Below are 16,329 nucleotides of genomic sequence, written 5' to 3' on the forward strand. Positions count from 1 at the left end.
GTATACGGCGTGTGAGACTTTGTTCGCCGTTAAAGCTCCCATTGATTTAAATGGGAGCCAGGATCGTATACGCCGCGTTATTTTGTGGCCGTGATTTTGCGGTCGCAAAATAACGCGGCTTATACGATCCAGGCTCCCATTGAAATCAATGGGAGCGTATACAGCGCGCAAAGTCTCACACGCCGTATACGTGCCACATCATGTGGCACATTACTCCGTGTGAACGCACCCTAACTCTTACTGCGGAGTTGCCAGAGCTCGTGCCTGCGATCTCTGATTGCAGGCATAAGCTTCGGTATTACCTCTGTAAGCGTTACATCCGGTTGCTATGGCGATCACTCTGCAGAGCGGCGCCATTGCACTTACAGACCCAGCATACAGACACTGTGGCTGGTGTCGGGGCCTGCAGGATCACCAAGCTCCTGCCAGGAGCGTGGCGATGCTTTACATTTCAAACTGCAAAAGTACTTACGGTACTTCTGCTAGCACGTCAAAAAGCAGACACACACCGATGCGGGGATGAGCTTACATGGTCACGTCACCTGGCGTGTGATTGAACAGTGGGTGGGGTCTACGTTCCTGGCCTCCTATAAGAAAATTACCGTAATGACTAGTATAAGCCGAGGAACTTTTTCAGCACAAAATCTGTGCTGAAAAACTCTGCTTATACTCGAGTATATACAGTAACTCTCCACCTCCTGACACTAAGCTTGATTTTATGATGGTCTGAGACCTAGATTCTACCTTGACCTCAGCCCAATGGATTGACTGTTGTACTGTACATCTATTAGCAAAGGCAGTTGGCAGGTCACCATTATGGAACCCCCTTAAGAAGTCCTTCACAGAATCTACTGAAATCCTCATCGATTACATAGCTCTTACCCTGCAGTCTCACCCCTCTGTTTTAGGGGTTGTAAATTGTAATGCCTTAGGCATTACCTTCCACATTTGGTGCCTTTTAAACAGTCTTTTCCTTTGTTGGCCCCTATTTTTCTTCTTAGCCTTAAACAGGACCTTTCGCGTCCTTGCGCACATGTGGTTTTATATACAATGACGCTGGGCGGTAAGGAACAACCCCTCACAGCATTTTGCTACACACAGTACTATCAGGAGGGGCGTTCCCAGCTAGATGTTAGGTACACCCTTCTGGCAGTGAAGTGCTATCGGTAAATGCACGGATAGCTCTTCACTCATAATGGGAAAGCCGACAGTGCGCTGAATTCAGAGCACTGTTCTAGCAGTATATAAAACCGCATGTGCTTGAGGACATGAAAGGCTCTCTTTAAGCCTACCAGCCTCAAATATGTCCAATGTAAACTAATCGCAATACATGCGGATGGCTGCCCGAATTCACACCACCTTCAACTGGAGAAAACCTTTTCTCTTGGTGCTGATGTTAATTGGAGAATTGACACCATTCTTCTCTATGAGAAAATTAATGCCTCCATCTCCAATACCCACCCAGCTTTCGATCTGGTCTGAGAACCCTGGGTCAACAGATATTTCATTGCAGGTCATACTGCTATACTGCCTTCAGCTCTGATTGCCAGATACGACAGTGTACGTAAATTTCCAAACCCTCCCCTTACAGGTAGGATCTCTTTGACAGGTACCACCAATTCAATTAATTATACTATAGCGCTAACCCCCCCCCCCCCACACACACACACACCACCTTGATGATTTTAGGTATTGGTACCCTTTTTCCTCCTTTCCCTTATTTTATTTATATGCTGATGTCAGAAGTTTTGCAGTACCCTTGTTCTGCTTTTATCACTTTGCATTTCTGTTGCAACTGCCTTCTCCTTTGCTCCATTTTATGTTCTTGCAATATTTCAATAAATACTTTTGAAACCTGAATATCTAGGTATAAAGTAAATTGGGTTTTCAGATACAAAGGAGGAAGAAAACCTAAGTTGAAGAAAGGAGAAGCCAAGTAAAGCAGTAACACCTTCTAAGGAGTATAGTACGGCTTATCAATCACTTGCCATTAGTGGGTGCTGTCCATTTCTTTTGTTATTTTTCTCTCCTGACCTCATATTATGCTGAAATACAAGAACTAGATTTTTTGCCTTGACCATCCTGTCCCAGCTATAGACGGCAGCCAAAGCTACTACACACTATTTGGTCCGGCTCTACAATTTGACCAGTGCTTAGATTTCATACTACATACCAAACAAAGCAATACTAAAAAGGTATCGTCTGTGAAAAAATACCCAAAATACACAATGTAAAAATTGCAATTTATCACAAGATTCTCAGAATAGAAGCATTCAATTGTTACAATATACACGTTATAAAAAAAAAAAAGTCATATACAGACAATTTATTAAACAAAGATACATACATCCAGTTCAAATGTGGTTAAACAATAAAGCACCTGAATGGCATGAAGGCCTTGTTTCTAGGAGATGTTTTATACGGATCAATACTGAGATGATGTGTCCTAATTCAAATAAGGGAATACGGCAATACTTTATGGATTTGGCACTATAGGAAGGAAGTGGCTGAATACAATCTAAGCTTTTAATGACAGTTCTGTCAGGCTGCTGAAGCTTAAGTGCAGGGGTAGGCAATCTTTGGTTCTCCAGCTGTTGTAAAACTACAACTCCCAGCATGCATGCTTGCTCTGCTGTTCTTGGCGCTGCAATGGAAGTGAATGGAACATGTTGGGAGTTGTAGTTTCACAGCACCTTGGAGCGCCGAAGGTTGCTGAACCCTTCTCTAGTTCCGGCCTTGCCACCCAAACTAGCTATCCTTAGATTATACAATCATTGGGTGCATTGTAACAAAAGCAGTGTGAATATTTCTTAGAGACAAAACTTGACAATTGATACTTTGTTTGTCTGGTGAATAAAAACTGGACAACCCCTTTAACTTTTAAATCAGCCAGGGGCATTAAAAAAAACCAAAAAAAAAACCTGTCCCCAAAGCTCCTGTGTCCCCCCAGCGCAGTCTGGGCCTTCTGCTGAACAGGTCTCTTTCAGAGTTCTGCTTAAGTGGCTGAGTGGCCTCAGCAGTCACGTGATCACTGAGGCCAATCAGTGGCCTCAGGAAGAGACCTGTGTTACATATAGTGACATCGTATGCCATTCGCTGATTGGCCTCAGTGGGTCATGTGAGTGCGGAGGCCAATCAGTGGTTTCAGCGGATGTCCAGAAAAGACCTATTCAGCAGGAGTGGAACTTGCTGGGAGGACACCGGAACATTGGGGAAAGGAGAGTATGATTTTTATTTTATTTTTTTAAGCCCCTGGCTGATTTTGCCTGGACAATCCCTTTAAAGTTGCACCCTTTAATACCTCTTAACCAGAAGGGAGAACTGCACTCACTAAATAGCCATGCTGCTCATTTGCCCCCTCTTTCTGCAATCCTTCACAGTCATATTACAGTGCTGACAGGGGTCGCATGACAATTTGAGGCATTTCATGGGTGCAATTACATCCATTACTTCAGTTTTGAATGGGTATAATCAGGGGGAGTAACCTCAATGGAGATCCTCTTGGCGACTGGATCCTATTGATTCTGTTGCCTTAACATCATAGTTTTGCCTCTAGTTAACATAACGGCAGAAGGAAAAGTGAGCAGAACAATGAATGCAAGTGACTACATGCAAGGTTCAGTCAGAAAGTTTTGATACAGTTACTGAAGATTTGTAACACAAAGGCACTCTTTGTAATTCGGGAAGTTCACTGAGGAAAAAAAAAATAAAAATCACATCCCACTAAAATTGGGCATTTGTGAAGTTTTTTATATTTCTGCACTGCTGTAACCTTTGTATGCGCAAAATGCAAGTATTCACCTTTATCTATGTAAACTAACAAAGCCATGGCACGAATAAATACCTCAATTTTTTTTTTTTTAATCAGGACAACACGTGGCCATATATTCTATTAGGACATATTCATGCTTTGATCAGGAACCTCTCTTCTATGAGCCAAACTAAGGATATGCTAAGAGTGGCTCATACTATGTGGAATCGTGTTCTAGGTGGTCATAGACAATTTAGCAGTTAGTAGGGTTCTAGTTGCCATTATTATGGTAATCATCTGACAGTAAAGGATTGTCATAATGATATAGTCCCTTTAAGCCTGGCATAGGCTTAAGTTGGTGGTCTGCCAGATGTACTTTTGGTCACCTCTCTCTCCAATGGATCCTTTGTAACCAGTCATGCTGAATTCAGCCACATGTTCAAGTTTATGGAAATGTGGAATGGTAATAAGATGCTGCCGGACACATCTAGAATTGGCTCATTTATTAGGCAATAAATGATCAAGTAGATTAAAACCCAAATATGCCCCTTCCCAAAAATGAATAATACTGAGGGACTATCAGGCTAAACAGACACATTTGTTTCCCTCTTTTTGTAATGTGGAAAGTAATATTTTGTAACATGTAAACTAGGCCTTATGTGTAGTGTGATATTACATAGTAGTTACTTGGAGCGGTTTATGTAGCTTATTTGTTGGATTTGAGTTCCCAGTGAAACAATCTACCATATCGGTATGTTACTGTACATATGGGTGCTTTTCGATGTGAAGAGAACTTCTCTATTTGATCATCATTTCTATATTGTGAAATCCATCAGCAGTACATTATGTTCCACGGTTATGTCTAAGAGGCTTGTATCATATCAACTGCCCCAAATCTAATCTCGGGTTACTTAATGGTAGAAAAACAAAAACAAAACAGGAATGCATCATCAACAATGAATTTGTCTGCTTCACAAAACAGCATCTTAAATGAAAACTCTTCATAAAAAAAAACAACATAATGGACAATGGCACTTTTGTAAAAGTAATGAACACAACAATACACATCCGCTGGAACCTGAGGAATAACACAAGTTAAGTTTTCTGTCGCAAGCTGCTGTAGAAAATACACATCAACTTTCTTTTTACATATACATTATATCACTTGTATGTACATATAGAAAAGCGGTACGAAATTGACTACAAATTCATGTTAACACTGCAGAATCCTGGAGGAAATGGTCCTGGCCCTAGCTGCACTATTACATACATTCATTGTTCTGTTGAGACTCAGCGCACATTCTTATCCCTGATCTAAAAAAACCCCATGGTGCTCAGAGATACATGGCCAAACTGTATTCTGCTTTACATACAGCCGAATAATAGCTAGAAGGCTGAACTGAGATGAAGAATTGGCCACTATGCATAAGAACAGAAAGGACAATATATACAATATACATCTTGTATACACAATGGACACCTTAGCATATTGCATAGAACAGGGAATGCTTTGCCAGGAACAGTTAGAAGTGTAGAATGTACTGTATGCCTGGGATACGCTTACTGTACAGTTTATTGCTATATGAAAGAGACTTGTTCTGATGAGGAAATAGGTTCTCAGCAGTATTCTCCCATAAACACAAAGGAAAAAAGACATAATATATAGCAGGACATTAGGCAAATATTAGAAGACATGGACAATATGCATCTATAAGCATGAAAAAGAAATCAATGATCTGCCTTCCAGTTAATAAGCGAGGACTGAAGGAAACTTACTGGTGTAAAACTCTTTCACATTAAGTAAACTATTGTAACATAAGGAGATCCATTTCTCCTGTGTATAAAGAGTCACTGTCTACTATCAAAGCACAACTTAAAGGGGAAAGAAGCAAAAACATTACATAAAAGATCCTTTCCTGTACAATGATGGACTCCTACAGCTGCCCTGCTACAGGGCCAAATGACAGCAGATAACATGAGAGATGTCAGTGTCATGTGGTCATTGTGTGACCAGTGCCACAACATCAATTAATGGAGATATAACTTGAATACTGACTGAAACGGCCATTTGGATTCACAGTGTCCTTATGACATTGGAATGTCATGTGCTTGTTCTTTGAGGAGTGGGGTAAGAGGAGTGATCTGTCATAATAAATTCTAATCGATCTACATTTCAGTAGTGAGGTATTGGGGGGGGGGGGGGGATCTAGCCTACCAGGTTGTGTATACTTCTATTATTATGAAGGTCCTGCAGATGCCCACTGTGTAGATATTGGCATTACTTTATCGGCACAGATGATCTGATAGTAAGCATGGCTACCTCCACCATAGTCTCCTGTCTTCTGCCTAGAGTGCAAGACCTAGATTGTCAGATATGATCCTGATAACAGACAGAGAGAAGCTGGAAAGGTTAAATCTGACATTTCTGGCAATAAAATGCCCATTAATGAAAATTTTTACATTTTTTATGGTTTTGGCAATATTAACATTTAAAAAAAACCAAACAAAAACAAACACAACACTGCAAAAAATAATTAGAATGCCCCCACTAAAGATGGCAAGATGACCGTGGCATAGGTCAGTGTGTGTGATCTGGGCTACAAAACTCGGTACAGGTCCTATTCCTGTTTGGTTTTGCGGCCATGCTTCTACGGCTCCTATTCATTGACTGAATTGACCACAGAAGTACAGCTGGCCGTGCACCGGCTATGCAGTTCAACTACGGCCTATGGCTAGTACACGGTCGTGTACAATTAGCCTACAAGGGCAAATCTCTACTGGATTTGTTCACAGCATAAATCTCAATAGGATTATTGTGCGGTTTAACAGTCACTGAATCGTACTTCTTGGTTTGTGGCCCCTTCTCTACAGAGAAGCATTTGCATTGCATAATGGTGACATCAGCAGCGGTGGTCTGCCATACTTCAGATAGGATAGAAAGAAAATTTCCTTTGTAAATTCTATAGATAGCCAACATGTCAAGCTAAATAGAAATAACACAAAAGCCTGCTACAAAAATAGCAAAATCTGTCCGTGAAAACAATGAGAATAAAATTACTTAAATTAACAGGTTGGCAATTCAGTGCCATGCATCACTAGAAAACAAATGTCCAATGCTCCAAATGTCTTGTGGCTGCAGAGCCTTTATGAATTATCCGTCACAACCTTCTTTTATGGAGGGCAGCTAGAAATGTCCCTAAAGTTAAGCATGGCCTCACTGCTGTCCCCTTTACCTACCAACAATGGAAACTCCTTTGGGAACTAGCCTTTTGGTTGGTGAATACCTTAGCATCGGTTTATACAGAGATGTTACATGTTTGCCACCGTCAAGCACCACAATAGTGATAAACAACAAAGGAATACTGAGATCTCCAGAAAAATACTTTACATATTTAATGTCTGCATTATTTTACAGAGGAGGTATATGCTAGCCATTGCAAGCTCCTGTGTATAAGGTAGAGTCAGATCTGAGGTAAATCCAATCGTGTCACTTGTGTCCACGGTCCTAATACTTTCCCTGCTTGAGTCTTTCAATATGATAACATAGTTTCAAGGCTGGGCCAAGCTTCAGTCCCATATATTTCATTATCATGTCACTCCGAAGTAACAGAAAAGCAGGTCCATCAATTTCCTGAGGGGAGAAGAACAAAGTGTACAGAATTAATTTCCCATCACATAAAAATGATTAGACCTTTAGTACAGCACATAAATTTCTCCTGTAATATATCATTTATGTGCGCTATTCCTGAAGTAAGTTCCACTGAATGCAACATTGCAATGCTATTGATATACAGGTCAAATATTTTTTCTTTAACTTTTATAACACTCAACTATTGAAGTGAGAATGAACAATAATGTTGCAACATTATGGTTATGTACATGGGAAAGAGGTTATCTAATACGCACATTCTAGAATCAGAATGAAGATGCCCAAAGGCTTCTTCGTGGTCACTGGGGAAATCTAAACACTGTCCCAAATTTCCTGCTGCATTGAAAATAAGATATTACATGGTACACATTCAATTGAATGGTGACCTATCATGGAGAGTATCAAGTACTAAGACAGGTGGGGTGACTATAGGCATATCATGACGTCTGCTGCCTGAATAGTTCGGATTTAATACAAACTTGTGTAACCTGGGCCAGCAGTGTATTGAATGCCACATAAAATTCCTGTGACTATTTCTGTAGGTCTAGTTTCATGCGCTGAAATTGTGAGGTGAAGTTTTTGTTTGGAGGTGTAAATAAAAAACAAAACAAACAAAAAAAACACACCTTTTGGAATTCTACATGGCTGTCACTAAAGGTGCTTTAAGGGCTAGTTCACATGGGGCTCTGCGTGTACATATTTCGTCACGGCAGCCGCGACAGAATGCCGATGCAGTGCACTGGCATCCCACAATGGATTAGACCCAAATGAATGATTCAGCCGCGGAATCCACAGCAAGATGAGGCAGCTCGCTTATTTTTTCCGCTACTAGCAATGGATAAAAGAAGCGAGCGGCTACCATTGAAGTCAATGGGAGCAGCGGATTTTGAGGCGGATTCCACGTCAAAATCCACTGCCAACTTGCCCCGTGTGAACTAGCCCTAAAAGTCATCCTGTTACAAGATGTAAAGTGGATGGCTCCACAGATGCATGAAAAGTAAATCATGTTTTTAAAATGTATTCCATTTAGGAGTTCTCTTACATGTTTCCGAAAGAGTTCAGCATGAGGTGCCAAGGTTTGGGGATCTGCTTCCTTTACAAAGCGTATGACATCATCCACAGACCAGGATTCTGGATCTTTACTTGTTATTCTGGAGGCTTCACGCTCAGAAGAGTTAAGGTCAGGCCCTGTGGTGGAACTTGCTGCTAAAAAAATACCCAAACAACTTTTTAGTTGTTTTGCACTTCTCTAAAACTATAGTTCACTAAGTGAACTATAGTTGCAATTTCAAGGTAGTAAATAACTAGATCCAAGCTACAAGGAACTTGTTTGTTACTCTTTTGTCCAAATTTTATGACTCTTCCCAGAACAACCTGGTGTGTCTTCAGTTCCCACTCACACAGCTACTGGTAATTACTAAAGCGTCATGCAGACAGGAAGACAGAACATCTTCAAGAAACCTGTGGTTTTTCACTCCATTAACACAATATCTCTAATCTGTACTGTAGCTACACAAACTTCTGCAAAACAACTGAAAACTCAAGGCGCTGTTATCCCCTGGGAAGAAAAGATTTGAAGGATAAAATAAAAAACAGAATTATAATAAGTATAATAACTGCTGCTAAGCATCATTCTGGAAAAACAAGCATGAGGTTCTAAGTACACATTCTGATAAATCTGTAAAAACAAACTTGTCACTTTACATCAACCATTTTGAGGGCCCCTATGATAAAAGACTATTTCACGGCCCTTGTTCCTGACAATTGGCCTGCATAAGGTGAAGACACACAAAGGGGCACCAGCTTCAAAGTTGGATTTCAGTATTCCTCACAGAGTCTATAGGGAAAATTTAATAAGACTGGTATATTGTACAGAGAACCAGAGAATTATAAAGAGGTGTTCCAGCGCCAAAATGGGAATCAAAGCCAGGTAGGAACTGGCATAGATTTCCATTCTAATACCTGAAAGGAGACTGGCATGAGTTATAATAAATCAGTAGGGCCAAGACAGCCCCAAGAAAAGCCTTGCGCCAAAGAGGGCCCCTCAATATCATCCCCTCTATGCCAGAAGACTGGCATAAAAGGAGTTGGGTAGTCAGCGGTATTTCCTTTTGGCCCTTGAGGAAAAAATAGCAGCACAGTTATGTCATAGTGTGATCTTGATAAAGGAAGATGAAACGTCATAGCTGAATACAGTTATATAGAAATAGACCCAACAGTCAAAGTGTAGCCTTTAAACTTTTGCATTGCTATGATTCTTAAAAGGAGTCTGAGGGTCTGATCAGCCACATGAAATGGTAATAATGGCTTTAAAGGGCAGACACTTAAAACAATTTGCACATACTTCATAGCGGTACGAATACATCTAATACATATAATCCTCTGTTTAATACAATGATGACACATACATGATTTTTGCTACGTTTACCTTCAATCCTCCTGTGCATTCGGTTTCTACTAGTTTCATAGTAGCAGCTGTTTCCTGCTGAGCTTGAGGATGATCTGCGTACCAAAGGAGTAGTGTTTGAGGTAGGAGTCATAGGCTGAAGAGAGGCCCTGTAAAATGCTGCCGTGTTCCCTGCTGAACGATACTCAGCTGGGTTACGGGGTGAGGAATTGGGGGGATTGACTGCATTGAGTGCTGAATCCATGGATTCTTCAGAATATCTGTGATCTTTTGGAGTTTCTTTCTCTTGAAGGGGTAAGGTTTCAGCTGTTAAATAAGAGACATTACTAGAAATGATTGACGGCATAAAATATTAGACCACAAACAAAGTTGCATGCAAAAAAAAAAAAAAACAACAACTAGAAAGGCTGGTCATATTAAATTTCTTTCCAACATCCAATCCTGGAACAACATGATTGTGTTCATGATATATTTTCTGTAGCAACTGAGTCAATGGGCGCCTATTAAAAGCACATTTAAAGCATATCCATAAGGCTGCTCTTCTGGACAAACCCCTTATATAACATAACTACATATATATTTACATGAGGCGTTTTTTTGGACAGTTTTTTGAGGAGTTTTTAGTTTTCTTTGCTCCAGCAAAGCGCTACCAGTTTTTGTAAAAACACGTGTCAAAAAATTGCATCGCAGTTTTTCCGCCTCCCAAAAAAAAAAAAAAAAAAAAGCTAGTGGCTCCCACTGAAATGAATGGGAGGCGTTTTTTGAAGCAGATTCCGCGTCATAATATTCTCCAAAAACTCCTTGTTAACATACCCTTAGTGAGCCATAAAAGGCTGCTGACCCTGCAGACCAGGGCAGAACCTGGGAGTGAGAGGAGGTAGTAGACATATTGAGTCTGGTGAGACCAAGTCATACGTTTTGTTTTTTTTTGTTTTTTTTTTTGTGGCTGACAGTAAGCCACACGTATAGTGAGGTATATTTGTTATTGTTTAGTTAGCGCTCAGACTTTTTATTTATCTTTGCCTGAACTTAAGGCTTTTGTATTTTTTATGGTTGAAGCCAAGGTTTATTTGTTTTCTTGTATTTTTTGGAAATTAACAAGTTTGCTGCATATTTTGTGTCCCTGTCTTGACTATTTGGGTCTGCACCACAACTACTACTGAGCTATCTTCTCCACACTAGTGTGTGTGTGTGTGTGTGTGTGTGTGTGTGTGTGTGTGTGTGTATTACCTTCTGATGGATGAGCATCTGCCCTAGGTAACTTTGGAGAAAGTGGAGCTGTGTAAGGAGGCGACTCCTGCAGAATTCTCTTGTTGTTCCTGTCAGACATTTCTTCTCTTGCTTTAAGAAAATGTAAATTATCATAAATTATTTAAAGGATTTCTTTACTGTGTGATTTGTGTTTATCTTGAGATTAAAAGTAGGGAAGCACAACTCAAACTACATTATTTAAAAAAAAAAAAAAAAAACAGTCAGATATGCACTACATTTCCTTACACATGGCAGAAGCACTAGTGACAAAACCTGCCATAAAAGGGTAACTGAACACTTCTTGAAGGTTTTCCATAAATGATTAAAGGGATCCTATAATTCAGATTGCAATTTTTGTCTCTAACACGTCGGAATAGCCTTAAGAAAGGCTATTCGTCTCCTACCTTTAGAGGTCTTCTTTGCCCTGCTGTTCGGTTAAAATTCAGTTTTCTGTCGGTATGCAAATGAGCTCTCTCGCAGCACTGGGGGCGTCCCCAATGCTGTGAGAGAACTCTCTCCAGCGCCACCTCCATCTTCATCTGGAACGTCCTCTTCATGTGTCTTCTTCCGGCGGTTGGCTTGCGACTTGTAGGCATTGGGCAAAACCTCGGGCATGCCCACGGCCACAAGAAAAATGGCCGCTTACTTACACATTTTCTTGTGGCCTGTGGGCATGCGCAGTCGGCTCTGCCCGAGGCCTACAAGTCTCAAGCCACCAGAAGAAGACACCTGAAGAGGGCGTTCCAGATGAAAATGGAGGTGGCGCTGGAGCTGTTTGAGCGCTGGGTCCCACCTCCAGTGCTGCCAGAGAACTAATTTGCATACCGATGAAAACCAGATTATATACCGAATGGCAGGGCGAAGAAGATATCTAAAGGTAGGAGAAGAATAGCCTTTCTTAAGGCAAAAAATGCATCTGAATGATAGGATCCCTTTAAATATGGTGGTACTGTGATGAGGTAGATGAATACATAGATTACTAGTTCCAAGAACATTATTTAACACTTACAACCTTAAAAAGCCATTGGCGAAGCACTGTAACTAAACTGTAGTCAAAGATCATAGCAAGCACTAAAGAAAATACAGAGCAGGTAAGCAAACATTTATTTTTGGGCTCACTTCCAGATCAGCAATGATTTCTTTGTTCTTTGCTTCTCTTCTAGAATTTCTCATTTTGCACATGAATATTTTGGTGGAAAGATACTGCAATGCAAGTTCCCAGGAGACGCTTTATATACAGTGCCCTGGCACTCTGCACTAAACATTCTTCCAGCTAAGTGATGGCTGTAATGTCTAGTCAGTAGACAGTTGTTATGCACAACAGAGAGGAGAGGCTGGGAAATGTTCAGTACATCAAGACATGAGCATGGCAGAGGTAGGGAACACTTCCTGGACACTTGCAAACACAGAGTTAGGACTTTAAAACATGTATTGCTCAACCTGTGTGACCATCATTTCAGGTATGTTTACGCCGCTAAGTTATCTTTATAGCACTGTCAGAAGGCCCAAACTATTTTATAAATCAATGTTAGGACATCTACCAGTTTTACTTTCTCAGTTATTGGTATTCAAAAACCCAATAAATTATCACGGCGTGCCAACATGGCAATTTAACCTTAAAACTCTGCGAATCCACAATTGCGGACAGTTATGGACCCATAAATTACAGTCATGTGAATGGGGCTTTACAGAGGTAAAGGTCTCTGCATTTGGTACTTTTGAACAATTAATGTTCACTATTTACATCACACAGGATCTGTTATATAGTAACTGTGCAATGTTATTACAGCCTGTACTAATATCATGTCTGCTATAAAACAGATACTGTGTGATATAAATAGTGAGGGAACCCCAGACAGTACAGACTGCCCCGCAGTGGCCCCAACAAAGTATTATACCTGTATATTCCACAGTAGCCCCCCCTCCCCATACAGTATTAAATGCTCTACAATAGCTCTCCTCTCCACACAGTACACACACACACACACACACACACACACACAAATATACTTCCCTGAAGAGCCGTTGGGCGTCCTTTCTCCTGTTCACTGCAGGCACTGATGAATTACATCAACATGCCTGCGCTGATGCAGAGGTCACACTCTGCAGTCAGGTGTAGGCTGCGCGTACCGCGCGGCCTATACTGACAGCCTTCACCTGGATGTGCATTTGCACAACCATTTGAAGGCAGTGATCGCTCACTAATGGGGAATCATATACTGGATTCCCTATTAGTGAACGGTCCGGGCGACTGCATGCGTGCCAGCAGAAGGGGCTCTGCGTGCCCTTTCTGGCATGCGTGCCATAGGTTCGCCATCATGGGATTAGAATATAGAAGTAAACAATTCACTAATGTTATCACGTACTGGCTGCTTCTTGTTGTAGAAGTATAAAAAATATATATATATATATGTATATGGGATTCTTACAGGTTTTGCTTCTGTCGAAGTCTGCTGGGCTCTGTGCTCCCCCCATGTACGGGCTAAAAGGCTGGCTACTGAACAGGTTATCACACTGCAGGCTGTGGCATAATTTTTCTAAGAAACGCAATACGAATGATGCACTATTGACTGATGGCAGATGGACAGAGTGCACGTCGCCATCAAAAGATGCTGCAGAAGTAAAGAAAGCAAAGTTATTGAAAGACCAAATTTAACTTTACAATTTAAAAAGACAGTTTTACACAAGACATCAGCCACAATTGAAAACAATGGTCTATGGAAACATAGAACTATTAAATATACTGTAAATCAAAATATGACTTGTATATTATGCTGTGTGGAACATACTGGAACAAATACCACATACCAGTTATAACTTCTCCCCCATGATGACCAGACTTCAGGAAGCCGAACACTACTTTAGAGTGGTGTGCACAGTCCACACAGGCCTGCACTGCCTGCTGCAGCACTATGTTCACTGGACCTGGCCCAAAATGGTCTGGGAGCTGTAGCACTTTCTTTTTATCCAGATGAGGGCCGCAGTTGCCATGTTTGTTCACGTAAACACAAACTAAATAGAAGAAAATACATTGTTACTGTAACACTTATGCTGATAGGCAGCAGCTTCTCACAAGTTAAACATCAAAATTATCTGGTATGCACCATACAGTAGAAAAGGAAGAACAGCTATTGAAATTGTATCTTAATATTTAGATTGTTTATCATATTACACTTCTTAGACTGAGGCTCTATCACAGATAGTGGCATAAATTCTTGCGATGGAGAGATTTCATCAGGACTAACCAGCATAGTGTACCCTGGTATTTATTTCCTCTGTAATAGTGCAGGAATTGCGGCACATAAAGACCAATGCGCAGTATATGACTGTGTCCCGATGTAACTTATGGAGCAGAATAACAGAAATAACAAATGCAGATGTGAAAGGTGTCTTGTGATTTCAGACATATGATGGTGTAGCAGAGCTAAATTGTTGATGATGTTTGTCACTTAACACAATTTAAAGTGACACTACTGTACATGGTTTGGAACTGAAGGTACACATTCTGCGGCAGATTAGTTAATCAAGAGTCACAGGAATTCTGGCTCAAAAAAAACAAAACAAAAAACGCATACTCGCTTTACACCAGATGTCCTCAATGACAGGGCCGCAGACAAGAACCACGCGGGCCCGGTTATCGGGGACCTCTGTAGGAATGTTAACTATTGCTCCTATGCTGTGTGTAATTCACAGCATAGGAACATCAGCCAACACCTGGTACAGGACCTATTTTTGAGAGTGATCTGCTGTTGTAGCCTACACCAGCAGATCACTTCCCACTTACCTGATTACTGATGCAGCTCCCGTGATGTCTTCTGGCACATTGCATCTTCTAGTCTGCTCCCAGAACCTTTACTATAGTGCCGCTGGGGCCGGGGAGCAGAATAGAAGATGTACACATTCTGTGTGCAAGAATAGATCCTTAGAGAGTTGCATTAGTAAACAGGTAAGTATGATATAATTGTAATTATAGTAATGGTATGTTAGAGAAGGGAGACTATTATAGTGTTATTAAGTGTGTGTAACTATAATAGTACCCTATTTAAGTTATAGTGCTCCCCCTATTTAACAGTCCCCCCCCCCCACACATAGGTAATGTTATGAACTGGCGAGGCACTATAACTGTAATAGTGCTCTAGTAGTGTCCCACATAGGTAACAGTCCCACCCCCTCACATGTAGTATTACCTGTGGGGGGCATTACTAGAGGAATATTAGGGGCACTATTACTGTAATACTCTACTACACTCCCATTGGCGGACTCTGCCTCCCTTAGTGACCCCTTGGACAAAAGGGAGGATTCCCTCTGTAATGTGGCTTTTTTGGCAGCCAGCTCTGCTTTTTGGCTTTGTTTTGTAGCCTCCTTGGCTTGAAAGGCCTGCATTGCCTGAGCCAAGCAGCTCTGAAGAAGCCCTTCCTCTGGAGCTTCCTCCCAAGACAACCAGCTTCTGCTTTCCCAGCTTTGAATTGGTCTCTGAGATGCCTCTTTTGAAGCGGCTCGTCGGTCAGCAAGGGCAACAGCCAATACTGTGGCCATCCACCATACGGTCTGGATTCGTTCATGAAAAGCAGAACCTATAGCACATGCACAGTAGTGTATATCATCCGCTATTCATCACTTTGATAAAATATAATGTGTTTTTAAACTGTCTAGGCTAAGTTTACATTGCTTTAGAAAACTGTGCTAAAATATTTAGATACAGCTCAGAGATGTTACCTGTAGAAATCACAGTCATTGAAGAATTTGTGATACCAAGTCCCTCTTTTATCATCTGAGATTTACCGAGGTCCCCATCAGAGTTGGAAGTAGGGAGGGTTGAATGTAATGGCCCAATCTCTTTCTAGAAAGACAGAAGCAGAGAGGTTTTTCGCATAAGCAGTGCCATACTTTGTAACATTATTATTGCTACTGAGAAGAGAAAGGGAGGTGAAATTCACAGACACTGAAATAAACAAACCTTGTCAAACAGGAGGGCATCACAATCCATTATCCAGCCCTTGGCAAAGGAAGACTAGAGAGGAGGGTTCAATAGAAAGTTTTGGTGTCTTTTGCCTGAGGGGCTGGCAAGAACATACAAAGCAATTATTGCTGTTTCAATGATGGGAAGGGGGAGCTGCATGCCGGGCTAACAAAACATCTATTTTTACAGTTCAATTTCTTCAAGCATACGTTTGCCAACATCAGCAACTAATGAACAGTAGCCTGCTGTGGATGTAAAACAGACTCACACTATTCGTATCAAGGTATCAATATGGCTGCCCTATATGCTAA

The 16,329-nt window shown here is 41.1% G+C and overlaps 1 protein-coding gene across 3 annotated transcripts in view; it reads right to left on the reverse strand.

The window, feature by feature from the left end:
• Nucleotides 1-5,387: 5,387 nt before the first annotated feature.
• SCML2 (Scm polycomb group protein like 2) overlaps nt 5,388-16,329 on the reverse strand; it is a 49,771-nt gene continuing 38,829 nt past the window's right edge. For 2 of the 3 annotated variants that reach the window (XM_075264816.1, XM_075264818.1), the window contains 7 exons: nt 15,775-15,898; nt 13,867-14,070; nt 13,488-13,670; nt 11,038-11,148; nt 9,829-10,113; nt 8,443-8,606; nt 5,388-7,382 (listed from right to left, as the gene is read on the reverse strand). In XM_075264816.1, coding sequence (XP_075120917.1) covers nt 7,257-7,382; nt 8,443-8,606; nt 9,829-10,113; nt 11,038-11,148; nt 13,488-13,670; nt 13,867-14,070; nt 15,775-15,898 — 1,197 coding nt within the window. In that variant the 3' untranslated portion in view covers nt 5,388-7,256. The remainder of the gene's footprint in view (nt 7,383-8,442; nt 8,607-9,828; nt 10,114-11,037; nt 11,149-13,487; nt 13,671-13,866; nt 14,071-15,774; nt 15,899-16,329) is intronic. The other variant, XM_075264817.1, reaches the window with a different exon arrangement.

The sequence above is a fragment of the Leptodactylus fuscus genome, chromosome 2, assembly GCF_031893055.1.
Source record: "Leptodactylus fuscus isolate aLepFus1 chromosome 2, aLepFus1.hap2, whole genome shotgun sequence".
Taxonomy (NCBI): Eukaryota; Metazoa; Chordata; class Amphibia; order Anura; family Leptodactylidae; genus Leptodactylus; species Leptodactylus fuscus.